We start from the raw sequence: 22,642 nt of genomic DNA, 5'->3' as shown, positions 1-22,642 counted from the left end.
TTCTTGTGCGTCTGGTACAACAGAGGTAGTCTTTTGCAGTTAGTGGCTGTTTCTCCCTCTAGCAAACTATCCAAACAGCTTTAAGAAACCTTATCTCAGAACAGTTGCTGGCAATTATATTATCTAAAAGATTTCAGCCAGGAAGACAGGGAGCAGTATTTGTCTAAACTTCTCCCGCTGTCCAATAGCAAACCCAAGCCAGATTTAATAATCGGTGGCAACACCAGCTTTCACTGCTCCCTGGGCTAAGCTGTCACTCTGATAATTGACCGAGTAATATGCAGCTATCCGGGCAGTGGAGTTGGAAATCATATGCTAATTACAGGCTTGACAAAAGTTTTGAAAGCAAACAGCTTCCATGTGAGCTGGATACATGACATGGTGAGGCTTTCTGTGCTCTGACCCCATCAGCGGGATGCAGGTAGGGTCCCCTGCATCCTTGGCTGACTGCCATTCTGCCAGCAGCCTAGTGTGGTATTCAGCATGTGAATGTCAGGGTAAATCATCTTCTCCCAGTAGCCTCCAAAGAGTTTCTTTAGAGCACAGTTACGGTAGACTCTCACTCTCCATTAGAAACAGATGTCTTTGCAATTTTTAGAGGAGATATTTCAAGTGATGAGTGTTACTGACAGGCAGATGGTTTTCAAATCCTTCAACCCATCCTGCAGTTTCAAATTCCAGGTTCTTTTCTAACCGGTGGTGGGATACTCTACCTGCATATGCTATGAGCATCTTAAATTCATCAAAAACTTGACTTTTTTCCCACACTATCTCCAACCCACAAAGTTCATCCGTGGTCTCTATCCTATCTGATAGCATCATTTTGACAACAGAAAATGAATACCAGGACAAAACTGCTCATTTTTCTTGGCACATCTTATCAATAATAAGCCCTATTGGCTTTCTCTACTGAGCTTTTCTATTTTAGCCTCTTAATTTGTCCTCTGCTCCTGTGATGATGAAGTAGGTTTACGTGCATCGTTCAATGTCCTTAACACCTGCGTTTGGATCCTGATTTTGTTAGATTTTTGTAGGACCTGTCTTTTGGGGGAAACACAGCTGTGAAAATTCCAGTTTCCAAACCTGTGAGTGGAAATGATATCTGTTTTGAATCACTGATTACTAGGAATTAAATGAGATAATATATTTGAAGTGCTGGTATAGATTTTACCCATAATCCAATAGTTATTGTGGAGCAAAGTTATCCTTTCTGTCTTAGGCTACTGTAACAGTCTCCCTATTTCTGGTCTTGCCCTTTCTCTGTTCTACTTGGTGCTACTAAATACAATTCCTCTCATGTTATACATCCAAATATATTTTGTATTAATAAATGATCTCTGTGTCTCACCTGTTTATTTCATATGTACCACACCTTAGTCCCACATTGTACTAAATTGTTTGCTTTCTCTCTGTCCCTCCCCTTCCTTCCCCTCTCTCCCCTCTCCTTTTCTCCCTTACCCTCCTCCTCCTCTTTGCAAAGCCATCTATCCCTTTGGAAAATCAACATTTATCACTAAAGAACCTTCTTTTTAAAAATTTTATTTATTTATTTTTAAAAATCTTTTTATCGGTACCGAGGATCAAACTCACGACTGTCTGCTTGCAAGGCAGGTGCTTATGTCGCTGAGCTAAATCCCCAGCCCCCGAAAGAACCTTCTTAAAATTGTTTCTTTGCTGACATTGTCCCTGATCTCATTGAAAATGGACTTGAATCCTTTTTTAATTCCATCACTATTTCTTGAATTGGAAAACATATATTTTTAGCACAGAACTTAATACAGGTTAAACATTATACTTTTTTTGTGTGAGGAAAGAGCTTATTTTGGGATTCAAAGATAATTGAAAATAAAACTTATGTATTTTTAGCATAGGACTTAATATAGGTTAAACATTATACATTTTTTTTTTTGTGAAGAAAGAGCCTATTTTGGGACTCAAAGATAATTGAAGATAGTCTCTGTAAGATCTGATATATCTGTAAGCTCTCTATATACCATAGAATAATATCGTATAGTACGGTATCTGGTATACTCCAAGATAATCTCTTTTTTCAAGACATTACTATTATAGGCTGTCTAGGAGTTCAAATACATGCACAAACATTGCCTTCACAGCATAATTAAACTACTAATAAACCTATCTTCAAGTTATAAAGGCCGGGTATACAGCTCAGCGGCACAAGTGCCTGGGTGGCAAGTGATCTCTGGTATCTCCCTCCCCCCCCCCCGAATAATAAAAAGTTATAGAGGTGCACTAATGCGGAAGACACTGCTAGCATGCTTAAGGTGGGACAGTTCCTAAGAAGAGATTTTGAAGCTGTGTCTTGAGGAACGAAAGGGAATTCAGGGAAAACTTCGGTGTTTCCAAATTTATAGGAAAGGAAGTCAGGAAAGCGTTTGTGAGTAATGCTGTCTTAGCCAAAACTGAGGGATGAGTAGGCCATTGTTCGGTTAAAGTTACAGAATGGGAGAAAGACCCCTCCTCCCCTGCACAGAGGACAGAGGACAGTAAAAGGAAATGAGAGCTAAGCATGGTGACACACACCTGTCATCCCAGCTACCTGGGAGGGTGAGACAGCAGTATCCCGAGGTCAGGGCCAGCTGGGGCAATCTAACAAGACTCCATTTCAAAATAAAATAATGTTTTTTTAAAAAAGCCTTAGCATGTAGCTCAGTGAAAGAGCACTTTCTTAGCAAGTATAACCTCCAATAAAATGGGTTCAACTCCCAGTACAGAAGAAAAGACAAAAAGAAAAGATAAAATAGGTAAGGTGTAGACTGACTATATCATAAATAATGAAGAATGGAAAAAAAAGAGAAGACAGAAATAGTCATTATCTGATTATGAAAGACCCTTTTCATAAGCATCACGCAAAGCCATTTATGTATTTTAATCAGGACAATGAAATGACAGGTTTTCATCCTGCTGTGTTCCACTGTCCTTTAGTTAACTGAATTAGCTGCTGGTTCTTTCTCCTAAAGCCAGCACTAATTTTTTTCTCTTTATATCAAGAAATGCTTTTTTTCTTTCTTTTTTATCTGCAGCAAACAGACCATGTTGGGTTTTTTGGAAGGACTGGTTGATGCTCTTCCTTGAGGGAGGTGCGGAACTTATCTGGGACATAGTTAGGTCCTTAGAACAAGGTTCCACGCACTGTGGCTTGCCTCTCCCATGGTAGAACATTTTCATGGTAGCAAGTTACTGCTAAAGGAGAAGAGAAACTTTGCAGGAACTATAGCTTGATGTTCAAAACATGACCTTGAGAAGATGCAGAGATTATGTGTTTGTCAAGAGGCACTAAAGTTTTGCAGGCAAGGAGGAGATGAGAAAGTAGAAACTCAGAAGCTGACAAAATTCAAGATGTTAAGAGTGAAATGCTTGAGGCATGTTTTTAAGTTATGTTCATAAGAAATAAGGCAACGATTTGGATTCATACTTTCTTCTTGATCACTAACTGACTAGCAGAACGTATAAAACTTTAGAGAGGAGTTGAGAAGGGAGCAAAAAGGAGAGAAAATGAGTTTAAATTTGTTTGTGTGTTAGAGGGAAAAAGCCTTTTTCATGTCTTTGTCCGTCATTTGTTTCCAAGTACCTTCTTGATATTTTTAAAGGCAAAAGGAAGAAGTAAGAAATTTAAGAATCTCTTCACAGGCAGTGACTTCTAAATATGTTTATATTGCAAAATTATTGGCACAGGAAATTGAATTTTGTGTTGCATGACATAAACTATCAGCATGGCAGGTTCAGGAAGGCATGACTTCCCATGCAGTGCTCAAAATTGTGTATTTGCCTTCTGATATGTCTTGATGAGACATATGAGGAAAAAAAAGAGGAGAAAAGACGAAGATATTCCACTGATAAAGCAGAAATAAGAAAAGTAGAGACCAGGGAGAAGAGAGAAAATAAGAAAAACAATTATAGAAAGATAAAGTGATAAGAATTTGGTGAGTTTGCTCTGCTAGAATCACTTAATTACTCTGATCCTTAGAACAATTTAGCACCCAGTGGAAATAATAACCAATTTCAGCCTTGGGAAATGGAGTGGACACTGATGAAGTGGTTTTCAGAGCCATGAGCTGTGGAATTCTTCATAAGCAGAGCGTTATATGAAAGCATTCCAGGATTTATCATGGAGGTACGTGCCATAGAAGTGAGAGGTTGGTATGTTAGGCCATCTGGTGAGACACAGCTTGTCAATTTCCCAGATGGTTTGTGAAAAGAGAGAGACTTGGTATTGAATTGCAATCAGCATATGAAAAGAACCATGAATCACAAAGTTAATTTTTTTTTTCTCCATTCGGTATTTTGAAAACTTCACAAAGTAAATTTTACATGGATTTGATATGATCTGAAAGGTCTCATACATAAGTTTTAATGTGTAACAGAGAATAGTTTTATTAATGTACAACATTTTCTTTCTTTCTTTTTTTTTTGGAAAAGAATTCTACTAACCTGAAGATGTTGAATTAGGAGAAATAAGATGATACTCTTCATTTATTTATTTTCATTTATTCAAGTTTTATCAGACTTCTGTATATGGAACTGTAGTAGAACTTGGTGATCCTGAATTCTGTCTTTGGAAAAGAAAATTCTGGAGTCATTCCCATTTTTGTGAATACATCACATTATTTGAAAATGATCTACTCTTTGATTTAAATTTCTGAATAAATAAATTCTAGAACAACTTGAATGATAATTAAATCTGAAAATGATGTGATCAGCAAGTATTATACTCTCAGTATGACCATATTTCCTGTAATTCTGGAGTTTTAATATTAATGATGTTCAAAAATGGGAATTTTGAAAAGATTCATATTTCTTAATTCCTGTTTTATCAAGACAGAAAGCTTGATTCTTTATATTTCCCTTCTATTTTATTTAGACCCTGATAATGATTATTTATACTGATTCACATAAAAGAAACTCTCCTTCAATTTAGGATATATTCATATGAATGATGAAGCTTATTTTTTAAAATTTTAGTTTTTTATTCATACTAAATGGCTGCCTATTTATCACAAATACTTTTGTGATAAATTGGGCTTTCAAAAATATGTAATAGCTGAACCACTGTGGAATTGAATACATGAGGAAGAATATCAAACATAAATAAAATCTAACCTCGTATCTATTCAATTGAAATGTCAAACTTTTATAAAGGCCACAAAACAGCAATGTATGTGGCAGAAACTAAAGTTGTTGTTTTTAAGTTATGTTCATATTTTTTCATCTTTCTGCATGCTGGTAGGCATTGTGTTATTCAATTCTCCAGTAGTTAATTTAACTCTACTGTTAGACATTCTACTGTTAGAGTGCAGACAAAGTAAACAAGAGGAAAATGAGTAACTTTTTGCATAACAATTTTTTACAGTTGTTTATGTAGAGAAGTGTTGGGAGGGGAACTAGGTCCGGATCTTAACTTTTGTTTACAAGCAATTCCGATATGCCTGAATAATCAGTGGCACAGGAATTACAGATCTGTTAGAGCTGCAGCTTTAGAAGATCCAATGGAAAACTCCAAACGTAACACTCAAGTTTGCTTCAGAAAGACTTTGTTTTCAAAGGGAAGGTAAATTTAGAGTGTATCAAGAAGGGAGCTTGAATTGACAGAGGTAGAACTGGGGGAGTTGTTTAGCAGTAAAATGAAAGGCACCCAGATTAGGATTCCATAGCAACTGCTCCACTGGACACTGACCACCACCTAGAGGGGCTTTTTATAGGAAAAATGTTAATGCCTCAGGTGTATCATTAGGATCAACTACTCTGTAACAGGGGTTGGGACTATAAACACGCGCCCACTTATACCTATAGACAAGTGAGGCTTGAGGAAACTGTAAATAATTAGCATAGTAGTATCTGCATACAACTGACACTTACTAAATGTTCATAGGATGAATGAATTATGTTTGACCATAACACATGGAAGATGATTGGTAATCATATACATAGACAGTGTACACACAGAATTCTCAGCAGTATTATATGTGTTAGCAAGGTGAACACTTTTTGGGGGGCAATGACTCAGCTACTTGAGTAGTGATGCAGCAGACATGAATACGTTTGCTACTAGATAGAAATCTTACACCTTTTATATCCTAATTCATTTCAGTCATATAATTCAGCTGTGACTGCAAGTGATACAAAGTTACCCTGAGTATGGGAAACTTTTTAAGAAGAAAAAGAAAGTACTATGGTGTTAATTATAGCCTTCCAAGGCACTCACTACACATATGCACAGTTAGTTACTTACAAATGAGAGCAAGACAACACTTCTCTATCAAGGTAAATGAAGCAGCTATGCAATCATTTTTAATAAGATATCATGTATTTAAATTATTCTTTACAGTTTACAAAGTGCTTTCGCAAATTATCTCATTTAGAACTCACAGTAATCCCTTGAGGTAGAAGTGATTGTGATTTCTGGTTTTTCCAGAGAGGCAAAAAGACTGAGAGATAGTGGCAGAATCATTTTTCCTTTCCACTGCCTTGTTGTTGTGACAACCCTACCATCCTTTTAAATCAGGCATTTAGTATTGTCTTACCTACAGGATATACAGCAAATTATTAAATATCTATTAAAAACTCAGAAGACATATTCATTGAAAAATTCTTCCTAGCCTTTGCTTTTCTTCAACATGATAGAAATCTACAGAGGCAATGCACTTTTAATAATAGTATAGCACATTTTGTCATAAGCCATTTGTTCCTTCAAAAATTATCATGAAACAGCTTGAGAGCTATATATGAAATGTGGAGCTCTCCAGTTAAGCAAAGACCTCATTTCATTCAGATCAACTCTAGACAGATAAGACAGAAGTGGCTGAAAAACCTGGCTTAGTCTTTGGTGATGGTAGTAACTCTTCTCAGCTCAAACTTGAGGCAATTTAGAGAGGGAGTGGTACAGCACAGCATGTTTGGCTAATGGCATTCCTGGCAGGATACAACCCACAAAGGCAAACGATCATATTCTGGGACCTTCCTTCTGTGAAAGCATTACCAATTTATAACTTTCATAAACAGATTTTAGTATCTCATAAATTGAAAAATAAGGAAAAATTCCTACCCATGGGCAAATACAGTAAGATTTTTACAACCATGTTAAGAGTTAATGTTATTCTTCCACGTCTTTTTACAGATACTCTAATAAACTAAATAAAAAGCAAAGCAAAGCAAAGAAAACCCTTATCTTCAGGTATGTTTGTTCTTTGCTAAATGAATTTCGCAGAACAGTCAAAAATGTAATAATGGGCATTCCAGGGATGTAGTTTTTTTTCCAACTTGACATGCAAGTCATGAGTAATTAATTATGTCTCCTATTTACACTTTGTCAGATAAGAGTATTAAACAGAAGAGCTGAGAGGAACACAGAACGCTACCATTAATGTGTTTAATTTGCAAATCTAATGCAATCAAGAGGAAGACATTAGTGTTCAAATTGTTGTTGTCCAATTTTTCTTAAAGGTGCATAAAACCAGCAAGCCAGGAAATATAAAGCTTCTAAAGTCAAAGTATAAAACCACCAGGTCTTCATAGCATTGACCATAAAAACTCCGATTATACAAGAATTAAAAGCATGTGTTCTCCACATGAACACATTCTCTTACATTTGGCCCCATGCAATTGTCTAACAAAGTGAAGAAGCATCAGATGCATTAAGTTGAAGAGGGTGATAAATGCAGATATAAACCTGATATCTGTTCATTTATAAGACTGTGACCGTAAGCTGTGGTCTAGGAGAGTGGTGGCAAACCTATGGCATGTGAGACACAGCGGGCTGCTTGTTACCAGAGAAAGCTCTAAAAGGTTCACCATCACTGGTCTAGCAACACGTGTTTGACAGATTGATTCGCCCGAAAAATGAAACTTCAAGGAAGGTTTTTGGATAAGTAGGAAGCACCTGTTTCCAAGAGTAACCTCTGCTTTATTTTTGTCAAGATTATAGTGCCAACTAAGGGCTTAAAAAATTTTTAGAATATGTGGAGAGAGAGAGAGAGAGAGAGAGAGAGAGAGAGAGAGAGAGAGAGAGAGAGAAAGAGCCCAAGTTCATTCTAACTCCTTTAACACCTTTCTAAACATAGTTTCCCTATTATTTAAATAGTGATAATAATGTTCAAGACTATATAAGCATGTAGATAAGGATGGAATGATGATGTAAATAAAGTTCCTGGAAAAGTATCTGATCAACGGTAGCCACTCAAGAAGTTATCAGTATCACTTCCATCATTATCAATAAGAAGACTGGTTAGGAAGAATTTATCATCTAACTTCCTTACCAATAAATTACATAGATTGGTTCCTTAGAGACGCAAGTTACATACAAATGTGGTGCTAAAGGCAGGATCTTAAGTGTTGACTTTGTAACAACTTGAAGCACAGTTGGCCTTTGTTATCTGAGTGCAATTGCTTCCAGGATCCATACGGATATCAAAATCCATGAATGCTCATGCGCCTTATATTAAATGGATTAGTACCTACATGTGACAAGAATATCACCTCCCCACACAGTGTAATTTTAAGGAAATAATGATAAAAAGTTTGGACATAGTCAGTATGGACAGACACAAATTTTGGTCTGAATGTTTTTGACGCTTGTTGGTTGGTTGAATACATAGACTGGAACTCACAGATATGGAAGGCTGACTATATAATAGATTTAGATTACCTATTGAGTTTTCACTAGTAAACGCAATCTCAATTTGTATTTTAAATAAAGTATAGCTATAGAAGAAATTCTGCACTTACAGGAGCATGTATACATGAATCTTAACTATTATAGTAACATAAGAAATTTTGAGTCACATGTAAAGGCTACAACTTTGAAAGTGTGCTTACAGTTACCATTTGTGTCTTTAAAAATCCATTTATTTTCCATTTATCTCTGAGTGCATTAGGATTAATGCATAAACAACACGATCCAGGGAAGTTTAAGTCTAGGGACTAATTTACTGAACTACCCAAGCAACAGAGGATTATTTTATTTAATTAAGACAGAGCACACATCTTTAGAATTAATCATTTGCATTGAACAGCAAATTCAGAATTATAAAAGCAATTAAAGCTATAATGAGGTATGGTAATTTTTTTCCTGCACACTACTGCTGAGCTAAAATATATTCTAATGTGTGCCTGTGTTGCACTATTGAAGGGAAGGTTGTGAACAGAAGCTCATGGTTAGGCAAAACTACCTTTCCAATTTTATTTCAGCTGCTCCTCAGGACTTGAATTCATAGCCTTGTTTCACTCATTCATCAAGATGGTTTGCATTTTCTCACATTCCTGCTTCTGTTCCTTGATTGCTCCAATCTAAAAGGTTGTCCCTAACTCATTCTATCTATAGTATGAACTACTGGATAAGAATTAGATGGAAATTAGTCTGCCTTCATGAAACCAATACTTCTTGAAGTGCAAGTGCTCTCTCCTTTGTCTGAATATAAAGGCATTTGTTTGACTATGGGCCTTGCACTCATGTGCAAATTAATAGGTTACTACTTCGGGGATTTTCTTACAATACCAGGTTGCATATTGCCATGGTCATGTTATTTTCATTTGTATTTTGGGCTTCCTGAGGAATATAACTTAGTGTTATTCTATAAAACAATGAACATTGTTCATTATATATATGTAGTTTAATATATATTTGATGACTGACTAAAATATTTAAGCATAAACTCATCCTCATAAATCCTACATCTATTCATTTTACGCAAACATTATAGGCTTACACTAATTTGTTCCAATTTATGTCATATTACTTCTGGGTAGCCTGTTTAATAATTGCAGAAAGAGTGGATGAATATTACTTCATCAATCAATAATTTATAATGTCCTTTGTTACAATGGTAATTTCCATGACTCCATTTTTATTTGATTCTTCCAAAAGTCATTAGAATGTGTCTTTAATTGTTAGTGCTGTGGGGATTATGAATGAGAATGCCCCACAGTTAAATCTTTTAAGAGTTTAAGAGATAAATTTGTTAACAATAGAATTCAATATACAACTTGCCTCATAATAAAGTTTGTGGCTACCAGTGGTTTATCAAGCTCCTTATGTATTTTGTTTATTTCTGAAATTATTTCACATTTGCTTAGATATCCTTGCTTTCCCTGCAAATATCTTTCTAAGACAGTCCTTATAGACCAAAGTTAAAAATTTAACAGAATGCCACACACACACACACACACACACACACACACAGAAAGAGAGAGAGAGAAATATAAAATAAACTTAATAATTTCTAAACCTTTTACTTTGAAATAATTGTAGTCTTCGAAAAATGATAGGAATTTGCAAAAAATTGTATGGGAAAGTCCGTATACCCTTCAACTTGCTTCCCTCAATGTTGATATCTCATCTAACAAAACAAGGAAACATCCAATCTGTGAAGCTGATATTAATATAATCCACAGAACTTATTCAGATTTTGCCAGTTATATATGTGCTTTTGTATGTGTGTGTGTACAAATCTTACAAATTTTATAGAACCATAAAGAATGTGTTTCATTTTAAAGGTAATAAAACAAAACAAAACAGAATAAAACAAATCAGAACAGAACAATGCAAGCAATACAGGACTTCAAAACAAGACAACAGGAAATCAACAATGGTTACCATATTGTCTCTTATTTTCTTTTCAATAGCTGTCCACACTATCATACACAATAAAATCAAACAAAACCAAACCTAACAAAACCAATCAAAACAAAAGAATGAAAGCATTACAAGACTTCAAAACAAGATAACAGGAAATCAACAATGGCTACCATAATGTCTCTTGTTTTCTTCAAAATGGCTGTTCATATCTTCACACACAATAAAATCAAACTAAAATGGAACAAAACTCATCAAAACAAAATAGAATTAGACCCATCAAAGAATGAAAGCATCCCAGGACTTCAAAACAAGATAATAGGAAATGAACAAGGGCTACCTTAATGTCTCTTAGATCTTACAATTTTATCACGTATATAGTTTAAGGTAACTTCCCCTGTGACAAGGTACATAATTATCCCATTCTTATTATAAGACTCCTGTCCTATCCCTTGATAGTCACATGGCTTTCCTCCTAGATAATATAAGTTTGTTTTCTATTCCTAGAACTTAGTTATTTCAAAAATACGATATAAGTGAAATTTCATAATATGCAGCCTTATGAGAATGGCTTTTTTCACTCATTATAATTTTCTTAAGGATCAGTAATGCATATAAGGAGATGATTTCTCTTTATTGTCAACTAGTATTACATGACACAGATGTACCACAGCTTTTTAACCATTCACACAGTAAAGAACATGTTAGCGGTTTTAAGAGTCTGGCTAGTTGAAGCAAAGTATTTATGAACATTTGTGCACAAATTTTAGTTTTAGATAAAGATAAATACAATTTCGCTTACACGGGTAGTTCTTGTTTAGGGCAAAGATATTCAGAGATGAGTGGAAGTGGGTGAGGGGCCCATGAGTGCATACTGCATAAAACATGCTTGCTAGTACGTTCAGGAAAGGGAGCCATCTGTCCTGGTTTTCCCAGAACAGGTCGATTTGTGTCTGCTGTCCTGGCATAATGATCCCGGCTGGTATGATAAATTATATCAGATTCAGATTGCTTAATGACCTCAGACATCACTGTTATGTCAGCTCAGTTCTTATGGGATTGAATTTTAGTAGAGTGCTACTTTGTAATTGTTCTCTTTACCTGTTGAGTGCCTCTGAGAAATGAGGCTGTCTTCTTGCAGTGAAGGATAGTGCAGCTAGTCTCTGCTGTGTTTGCCTCCTTCTTTGCTGCTATGAAGTGTCTCTTCCTGTTAGTGTTATGGTTGAGGACAACTACAGAGACCTGTAAGTCTGAGCGTATGTCATAGCTACACTGGTAGTTTGAAAAGACTCATAGGACTAGAAGGTAATTATTCTGGCTTGGCTCACATGCCAGTCTCTGAGACAGTGCTCAAAGGGGTGAGGTCCTCCAATGAACTCTGCTTAGTCAAATTGTCACTTCTTGGCTGGTTACGCTGATCAGGGCATTACAGGTTGAATAGGAGGACACTATTTCCCATTTATACTATCTGGATCAAAAAATGAGAGGAATTTTCTTCCCTGGGTAGCAGGAAAGCAGAATGAGGATGGAGAGATGGTTCACTTGGCCACTGGAGGCAGCCACTGTAATTGTCTTCCATGAAATTGTCTTCCAATTATATGCCAGGTAGCTCATAGCTAGCAAGTAGCAAATTCAGTCCTACATTTTTTATTTTTGCCTAGAAAACCTGTATTTTCCAGTTTCATATGCATAGTATTTAACTGTGAAACAGTTGGAAATAAATACTTGTCAGTGGAATATCTTTTCTGTGTGATTCATTATTAACTATTCACTCTAATGGAGGGTGCACATACAGGTGAAGATCCTCTTGTTCAACCACTTACTGTACCCATTTCATGGTTTGTATCAGTATCTCTAGTTGTTCATATCCCTAATCAATAAAAACTCATGTGGGGATTGCATACAACTGACTCAAACACATGATATAATGTCATAAAATATAGCTAACTTTGGATGCTCAGATCTTGATAAAATAATACACTTCAGTGAAAAGAGCATGCACAGTAGTACAGTTTGATAGCTTTTAAAAATTTGAAGATTCAGATGGACAGATACAGAAAAAATTTTGTGAATATGTGGGTCTCCAGAAGGTATTTATTTTGAAATAGAGTGTTTAGGAATGACTTTTCTTCTTTTTCTGTCTGTTGCATTTTATACTTTTTCCATGGTAAACATATATTAGTTCCCCAAATCTTAATATGTTCTTATGAAATTGTTGTGTTAAGAAGATGCACATCTGATTCAGAAATATTAGATTTCAACTAAGAATTTCCTACTTTAGAACCATAAGAAGCCATAGACCAAAAAGGCTAATTGAAGGCCTCAAGCATAGCAACAAGAATTTCAATAGCAAGATTCCTATTGGGTTCTCAATTAACCTTCAGAAAGAAAGAAATGCATCAATCAAGCAATTGAAACCAGCAGAGTAATTGCATACAAGGGAAAAAAAGGTTTTAACACACAGCTGTCTCCTATTAGTAACAAATATATAAAAAGGGAATCTAAGGAAGCAATCTTGGGTCCCAAAAGGGTGGCTGAGTTTGAGCAGATTTTGCTAATTAAAAACACAGCAAAATAAAACAAAACAAAACCTCCTAAGTGTGGTTTTCAGAATGAATCCAAAGTATTTAATTTTCAGCCCTTTCAATCATTTTGCCAAGGCTCTGACCATATGAGAATTTCCATATTACAAATCCCATGAATCTAACCATTTTGAGTAAGGGCTATAGTCATTTCTGAGGCAGTAATTAAAATGTATAGTACGGTAAGGGAAAATTGAGGAAAAAATCCCAATGATAATTCAAAATAAACTTGGCCATATTTCATCATATATTTACATGTAAATAACACTATTGTCCCAATGCATTTCAATACATAATTACCTGTTTTTCCTAAAATGGTTTGAAGGAGAACCACACGACTCAATGTTTAATTCATTACAGCCATTGTACAATTCCCTTTGCCTCTCAGTATTCATATTAATCAACCTAAGATTCAGAAACTTTAGAAACCAGCTTTTCTTCCTAAAGAAAATCTGAGAATTTTACATATATTTAAATAAAATATATTTTTTCTGCTGCTGATATTGGCACTTATTGTTATAAATACAACTTTGTGGTTATATAAGGATATTTTTTATAATTAAATATCAAAGGAAATCAAAATGCCATTGCAATGTTACTAGAGTGGCTACTTCATTAATCACCAACTTGATTTAAATTGGAAATCTCTGATATGTTTTGGAGAAAAAATAGTGTATGACAGTTAGATTAATCCAAAAGAAGCCACTCCAAGGACAGAAAGGGACTTGTGTAAATATGTTCTCTGGTATTTCTGGAAATGTTGGTTTCATATTTTAAAAATTTAATAAAAATAATTTATTCATCAATGAATTATTAATATTACTTGTATACTCTCTAGATAAAATTCTTTTTATCATAAATTCATGGAGTGGTGGGAAAAATTTCTTTCAGTCAGGTATGTGAAAGGGAAGTAATTTTATTTCTATTTCTCTCCTATTTCTGGCTCTGACTTGGGAATAAATTTGTAGAAAAAATTACAGATGACTTAACCCCAGCATTTTACCACTACAATGATAGACTGTGGTACTAGATTAATGTATTATAAAATTATATAATACTTCTCAACTCACTAGTGAAACACTTAATTACTTAGGTGATATTATTTGTTTTAAACTAATTTTTTATATTTTAATCACTTAAAAACCTTGATAATTCAGGCTTCTGGGGCACATGAACATTTTAGTAATGACATTAAAGTTAATCAGCATGTTCAACTTACTGTTTATGCTGCAAAATAAGATACCTATACTTCAGAGTTGAATTCATCTATCACTCTAAACCACTAAATAGATATGTGCCTTTCTTTTAAAGCCCTTATGTATTTTTTTCAGTACTTTAAAATATGACTTATTTTATTTATTTATTTATTTGAGACAGGATCTCCTTATGCAGTTCAGGCTGACCTTGAACTCGTAGTAATCTTCCTGCCTCAGCTTTGGAGTGCTGGGACTTACAGGGATTCGCCACCATGCCTTGTCCCTTGACCACATTTTAATACTTTTTTTCCACAACTATATTCCCACTATGCAATTGCATAACGGTGCATAGTGGTGCATAATCATCGCTCAATAACTGCTTGATTGACTAAATTGTATTGGGCAGTAAATCATTATCCTCAGCTCCAAAAGACAGGCTTAGAATTGAGGAAATCAAGTAATTTATCAATGTTGCTATCTTGGTTTTGGGAAAAGATTGGTCCGTCCCATTTTTTTGTTAATTGGACACTCTTTTAAAGTAAACTAAAAATCCAGGAGAAATTAGGTAGAAATTTAAGCCAGATTCCAAAAACAGAAATGCTACAGTTAATCAAAATAAAATCTAGATCTAGAAATTCAGTACAAGGAGTTAGGGATTAAAGTTCAGAAAAGACCAAAAATCAAAGGATGCTTTGGAATCCATAAGAATTTGGAACTTTTTGATGATCAGTTTTTACTTGCCAATCACAATTTCCCACATTCTCTCCAATCAGGAGAGAATCAGGTGGATCAAGACACCAGCCCATAGTTGGTCTCTGGTATGGATAAGAGTGAAGAGGACCAAGGACAGAAATTTCTCTTTAATTTGGTTGATATGGGGAAATACGGAAGGTTAAAGGCATGGTGAAGTCGTGATTTTGTTACCCATGCATAGATCACTAATTTTAAAACAAATCAGTGATCAGAAAGATAAAAAGAGAGCAAAACAAAACAAGTATCAGTTATCTGAAAACAGCTAAATGATAAAATGCACAAAAGAAAAGAATCAATTTTTGAGTTTTATATAGATATTATTATGAGTTGATTTGGACTCAGCATTTTAGATAAATAGATAGCATTTTAGATAATACATTTAAAATTTGCTAATGAAGCATGAAATTTACAGACAAGTTCATTTGGTTTTAACATAGTTTTAGATGGGAATGGTTTTGTAAGGAAAAAACTGCCCAGCATTTCTCTTTAGGAAGAATGTAAAAATAAATTAAGAACATTTGATAAGAAGCACATTTATTTGCAGACAAATAGAAGAAGTATGATAGTATATTTGTTTTCATAAAAATTGTTCTTAATTTTCCCTGTATTGATTTTCTTACAGAAATTATCATATATTTAAAATTTATAATACAACCCTCCAGCTTGAAGTCCTAATTCCAATTTTGGTTTTCCATTTCTGGATCATTTCCCATGTATCATTTTTCTCTTTCATCTTGATTTGATGAAAAGTTTCTCATGATATTATCCTTATCTAAAAGTAAATCACAAGTAAAAGAACACACTTTTAATTTTGTAAGTTTTGTATCTTAACTAACAAACTTAAAACATAGAATATTACTTATCTACAATGTAGAAGTCCAAAATCGTTCATAGTGATGCATGTAAGATTCAAATGGTGACTCTTGTCCTTTTTTGTCATGATAAAATGGAGAGAAAAAAACTTGTATCAAGAACTCTCCTCAACCTTGTCTTAAACATCCTTTGTTTGTGTGATTTTAAAATATAGAAGAAAAAGGAGCAGATTTTCAAGTGACCACAGTATCTAATGAAAGAAGAAATCTTTTGCTGGATAACTAGATTCTGAAAGTGCCAAGGATGATTTTTTGACTAGAGATAAGAAAGATATAGTTTAGCTTAAAGAAATGAACTTGAAATTACTATGGGCAGAGGAGGAACATGTAAAGCTTGGTCTTCTGGAGCCCTGGGGTAAGCACAGGAAGAAAAACACTGGTAGTGATTGGCCATCACAGATTATGTAAGAGGTGATTAAGGTTTCTGCACATACTCTTCTTCATAAGTAGGAGAAATCATACGGAACCTGCTGGGGTAATTATTCAGGGGGTCCCAGGTTCAGTCTGTGTTCTAGAATGCCTCACTCCACTCCATCCATGCTCTTATTTCTGTGAGCCACATTCACCTTCTTTGGGTTCCTGAAATCAATGACACTTTTGCACAAAGAAGTTCTCTTTATTTAATCAGAAAATGGTAAAATCAGTGATCTCTTAGAGTACTATAGGAAAGTTCCTCAAGCTACACAATTATGACTCTGGATTAAACATCAGCCTAGGTATAAGCAAGACCAGGTTACAGAGAAGGAGTTGTCTTTTGAGGACAATTTCTGGCAAAAAAAAATTAGAAGGTATCCTAACATTAGGAATGCAGAAGTCATGGTCAGTTGTGGATGATAATGGAGTTAGAGATGTGAAAGAGAAACCAACAACATTTCTGCATTTCTGGATATTAACTGAAGTTGTCGACTGCATGTGTGGTAAGGGAATCATTTCCCCTAAGACATCAATGGCTACTTTTTAATTGGTGACATCAAATAGAAGGTAACCCCTCATCAATGAATAAATGAGCACTTGGAAATATTACATTGGGGGGGAACACATGAGTATTTTGATATATGGTTTGAATAAGATGCAAACATTAATTGACTGGTAAAATTTTTACTATTTATAATGTAATGATTACATTGTGATTATGATTATTTCACTCACATAATGAGCTCTCTCATGTTTTCTTTAAAGATATGCTCATGCCAGTGTTACAGTATTTAAAAATTCCAAGTCAAAAACTATTTATATAGTGCAGAACATTTTCACGATACTTGTTAAATTTTTAACACATTCCTAACATCAGTTACCAGATACAATACAACACAAAATTACAATAGACATTTCTTTACTTGAAAACACTTATGACATAGCTGGAGTAATTAAATGGAAACTCTACGTGCTTTACAGTTTTGCTCATCATTGCACTGGGCTACGTCTTTGAGACTATGACATCACTGGAACATTGTATCTGAATCCAGTAAACTGGGAAAAATTAAAAAATAAGTATTTTTGGTAATTGTTGTCGAATCTTTTATTGCTCCACTCTGCTGACAATCATGGTGTTTCACTCAGGTTCACCAACTTTATCCAACATTAATGATTCTTTGCAAACTCTCAAGACTCAAGTTGGTGCTGGGGGTTTAGCTCAGTGGCACAAGAACCCACCTGGCAAATGTGAGGTATGAGTTCAATATCTCCAGTACTCCCTCCCAAAAAACTCAAGTTGGAATTTTATGTAAGACTTGGGAGTCAATATATTATAAGTTGAAATATTTTTAAATTTTTTATTTAGTCACCAGAAACAGTACTACGTTTTGAAGAGCAATTTTATATTGTCTTTAATCACTTATCCACATGGACCAGCATTTTTTGGGGGGCCAAAGCATGGTAGAAGAATAGTGTGAATTTTTTTGTATGGAAGACGATTGTCTTCCATACAAAAATTAACTAAAGCAGGTAAGTGTTCGTAATAGGGAGGATTATCACACAGTCAGTTGTAAAAGCTCAGCCAATGAGACTGCTCTAAAGTCCTGGAGATGTCATAGATAAGAGGGTTTCTCTAAAAGTTTGACAATGTCAGTTATGAAAGTAGTGGGTTGACCTGGAGTTAAGGACAGCAAATGTCATTGGGAGGAAGATGGCCTAAAATGTTCCTCCAGAAAAGGGAAAGGATGATGGTCTTCTGCCAACACTATGGAGTACAGAACTGCAAGAGATAGACCTCTCTCCTCCCTCAGCCCAACATGCACACAGGACAAAGAACCACAAGGAGGCAGAAAAAAAAGACAGATTATAAAAGGTGGATATTTCACCTTGGAAAAGAGTAATATGACCTATATCATAACATTCATGCTTTATAGAATGAAACATGAGCCTCTTTTTAAAAATACAGTGTTAGGACCCCTTTCAAAGTTAATGTTCTTTGATGACATCTCAGGTACGTAATGAAATACAGAGAGGAGATCAAGGAAAAAAGGAGAACACTTGCCATCCACTCATCAATTTGGGAAACATTCCAGTTAATCATTAATAATTAACATTTCAGGAAAGGCAGACTTCATATTTCAATGAAGTCATATTCCACAATTTCCACCTTAGTTGAAAAGCACTGGTACTGAGTGAATTGATGCAGGAAGCTATTTCCAGGGAGAAGTCAGGAAGGATAGGACAGGTGAAGGAGGTTACATTGTTCTCAGTGGGAATTGTGGGAACATGTACAAGAGAAAGCCTCATTGGCTACATACTTCATTTGCATTCCTAGAGGGAAGGCATTGAGACTGTTAAACTCCCGTTTCATAGGGTTCCATTTTTATTTCTCATTTTATAGATATACCATCATATTGAAGTGAAATTCAGGTTTTCTTCACCATTGTTGTATGGTACACAGCTATGATTATTAGCCTCATAATGCATAGTGGACAATATTAGATTGTCTCAGATGATTAAAGATGATACAACCAAGCCATGAATGAAGAATCATGTACAAAGCCTTCTGTGATAGTGACATTTTGGTTCTCCCTGTAAAACTGGGTCTAGCCATTCATAGATTGGAACATTCCCACTTTCTCACTTCTTATCTCCAGCTGCTCATTTCTGAATCTTGGAAAATGTAAAACTATAAATCAAACCTGGATTTCTTTGACTGACAGTTCTCAGGAATCCAGTGTGGGATATCCATATGAAAAATTGTTGGCTAAAATGAAAACTATGGATATTTCTGAGGGGCTGTTTGAGGAAGAGTTTTTTTTCTGACTCAGAACAAATGATCTTCAGATTTTTATCACTGATATTTAAAAATGGTTTAGAATTCGGTGTTTAATTGCATACTTTTCTCATGTTCTTGTTGCCTCCTGGAACTTATTCAGGAGATTTGAAATTCAAAGTATCTCCAAATTATAAAAAGATTATGCTACCTGTTCAATGCACTGTGTAATATAACACTTTCTAAAATGTAAGATGTTATCTAAATTTCTCTCTTTGACCATCACTTGGAACGTATAACAAAATAAAACTCAATTAAATAACAGAAAATACCTTAAAGACTGGCACATAGTATTTGTATATTTATATATAATATACCATTCCTTTATATTTTATACTAACATGAAAGCAATATGACACATATAAAAATAGAGTAATAGCTTTCCTTAAAAATTGTCTTTTTATAGTAACTTCTTTAGATGTCAAGCTCTGTTAATAGATTTACTATATTACGCAGTTTACCATAATTGATATTTACCTTAAAACTTCAGGAAATATTCATATGAATCAAGGTGAACTTTTATTACAGTTACTGAGATGATCATTACACCATAACTGGATTTTCTCATTCCATTATTGAGCTTTGATATCAAACTTTTGGGGTATTTTTTTACATCTTATTTACCTCACCCAAGCCCTACTCCAAAATGAATCATGCTTATTTCTGGAGTTCGCATCCATTCTGAAGAACTCAAGCAAAAACCTGCAGCTGTTTCAAAGGTTCGGTCTGGATCCAACGTCACACAGTGGATAAGTAAGGCTTTACTGTTAACCTACAGTGCCTCACTTTTTTATTTAATTTCACAATTAATAATAATTAACAGCTAATTAGTAATAATAATTTTATGTTGTATAGATTGAACAGTGATGGCAGTTTGATATATATATATAAAAAAAAAACCCAGCATGCCTAATACATTTGTGACACGTACTAAAGAACAATCTCCTAGAGGAAAAACATGACTGAATTCCTTCTTTGTCAGGTTTCAAGATAAAAATGAATATCTACAGCGCAACAAAATACTTAAAACACATTAAATAGAATTTACAATTTTATTTGTATACTCTTGGTATTGTTCCTTGAGATACTTTTCCTCATGTTCCGGGAACATAAATGAAACTATACTGAAAATTAACGCTGTTCCAAATTCTTTGCTGCTATTCCACTACATCCTTGTCAGGTATTCATAATTAATGGTGCATGCAAGCAAGAAGTGACTCCTTAATAAGAAAACATTTGCAGCCATTAATGTTGCATCCATTTCTGGGGTAGAGAGCGCAGTGGTGCTGAAAGGCTAGCTCCCGGTCACCTGTCGACAATCTGGAGTTTCCAAAGCGAGCCAAGCAAAGAAAGGCCAAGTGACAGAACTTATGGAGACCCACTGACATCCCGAATGGCAGCTAATCGCTTCGTAACTTCACACCGCCTTGCAAACAAACATTTAGCTATTTTTTTTTTCAAAAATATCACACATGTTAAAGTGTCAAGCTACAATTTTTTTGTTGTTGTTAAAGCAGCCTGTGCCTTTCTTTCCCTTCCTCCCCAAAGTAAAATATTGCCTTCCAAACAACACCGGGACAAAAAGTGAATTACACATTTATTTCTATCATTAGGAAAATTAGAAGTAGTCTCCCATTGTAAATAGAGTGAAGAAAGTCCGGAGACTTTTTACAAGGAATTCCCAGGGTGGAGATTTTAAACACCAGGCGCAAGCTCTCATTCCCTATGCAAGGGAACGGGTCGCCTCGACCCATCCCGCAGTCCATGTGTGACCAGGGATCTCAGCCCCTCGCGCATCATTTCAGCGGAAGGCAAATTAAGACAAAGCAGCCTCGCACGCCTTTGGGGGAGGGTGGTGGAGAGGTTGGGGCGTCGGGGCGCTGCGAAGACCAGAGGCAAAGTGACCTCATTTTGTTTAAGAACGCACTCTCCAACAAGCCCACCTTTGATGGGGAAAATCAGCGGCATCACAGAGCACAAAGAGAGAAAGCAGAAGGAAGCAAACTTCCTCATTTTCCTAGCCCGGTCTCTCCACACTGCCCGGAACGCGCACTCCCCAGGACAACAAAGCGTGCGCCGGGCTGCACCGCAGGCTTCCCGGCCGGGCCAGCGCGCCCCGGGCGCATCGCTCCCCCGCGCGGAGCGTGGGCGCCAGAGAGCTGCTGCCAGCTGGACTGCTGGGTCAGGAGCGGGGGGGGGGGATCCCCTACCTTGAGCAGCACAAAGAACCAGAGCAGAGGCAAGAGACGGCGGCCACCGCACGTCCTCGGGGGCAGGTGCCCCATCGCGGCGGGGACTGGGACCCGAGGCTCCGCCGCGCTCCCGGCTCCTCACAATGGCGAGCTGGGGCTGCAGCTCAGACGGTGGGCTCAGCAGAGGCAGCTCCCGGCGGGCGCATGCTGCCTTCCCAGTCCTCCCGCGCCCGCTTCCTTTCCTCTCTGCGTCCGGAGTCCTCCTAGAACGTGCCAGGCGCCGCTCTTCTTTAATGGCTAAGGATGGAGAGGGTGGGGATTGGAGTGGGCGAGGCTCCGCTGCCTCAACCGCCGGCTGCCAGGGGAGGCGCGAGGTCCGCGTGGTGAAGGAAAGGTGGGGGCGCTGCCTCCAGCTTGCTGTGGTCCTCTAGCAACAGGGACATGCACATCGGGCTGCGGAGTCACAAAGTGACTGCAGCCTCGCAGCCGTCCCACCCAGGGTCCGCCCTTAGTCTCTTATTGCTGGACAGCGTCCAGCCCCGGCTCCGCCTCAGGCTTCTCACGGTCAGGAGTTTTCTGGGGTTCCCTCATGGACTCCTCTTGCGCAATCTGGGGGCCATATCCCCAGTCCCCACGTAATCTTTCCACCTGTGCCCTACTGTAAAAGAATAGTGACACTTGGGTGCTAGTGATAGTAGAGATGGAGTTGTGTGTGTGTGTGTGTGTGTGTGTGTGTGTGTGTGTGTGTGCACGCACGTGTAATGGGTAAGGCATCCCCCCTTATCCTTCACAACCTGCTTTAATTCTCGCCTTCCCATAATCACCTAGAAAGAAATAACAATTACACGTTTTCATTTGAAATTTAGAATTCACGTAAGTTCACACTGCCCTTTAACTGAAGTCTGTCCTCAACTACAGCTGAACTGGGGTATTTTTTTAATATAAAAAATACGTATTTTCCAAAACATCATCGATGAATAATTAAAGCAAGATATTTTTAGAATCACAAGCAAAGATGTGAACCCACATACTTCCCTGTCCTTTTTGGTGCTCTGCGTATTGTTTTGAAAGATGAGGATGTCAAAACAAACCGTGGTGGGCATTGTTCAGATATAAGCAGTTTCTTATTACCATGTAAAGTAACCTTATTGTGGACTGCAAGTAACCAACTTCTATTTATCCTCAAGATATGTTTGCACCAGGAGACAG

At 36.4% G+C, this 22,642-nt stretch overlaps 1 protein-coding gene across 2 annotated transcripts in view; it reads right to left on the bottom strand.

Moving 5' to 3' along the window:
- Ptpro (protein tyrosine phosphatase receptor type O) overlaps window positions 1-21,883 on the bottom strand; it is a 212,393-nt gene extending 190,510 nt beyond the window's left edge. For both annotated transcript variants that reach the window (XM_013153129.3, XM_023565300.2), the window contains exon 1: window positions 21,452-21,883. In XM_013153129.3, coding sequence (XP_013008583.2) covers window positions 21,452-21,526 — 75 coding nt within the window. In that variant the 5' untranslated portion in view covers window positions 21,527-21,883. The remainder of the gene's footprint in view (window positions 1-21,451) is intronic.
- Between the last annotated feature and the right edge of the window lie 759 nt (window positions 21,884-22,642).

The sequence above is a fragment of the Cavia porcellus genome, unplaced genomic scaffold (assembly GCF_034190915.1).
Source record: "Cavia porcellus strain 051 isolate PalLab524CR breed Dunkin Hartley unplaced genomic scaffold, mCavPor4.1 scaffold_27, whole genome shotgun sequence".
NCBI lineage: Eukaryota > Metazoa > Chordata > Mammalia > Rodentia > Caviidae > Cavia > Cavia porcellus.
This window is presented reverse-complemented; position numbering and strand designations above follow the sequence as displayed.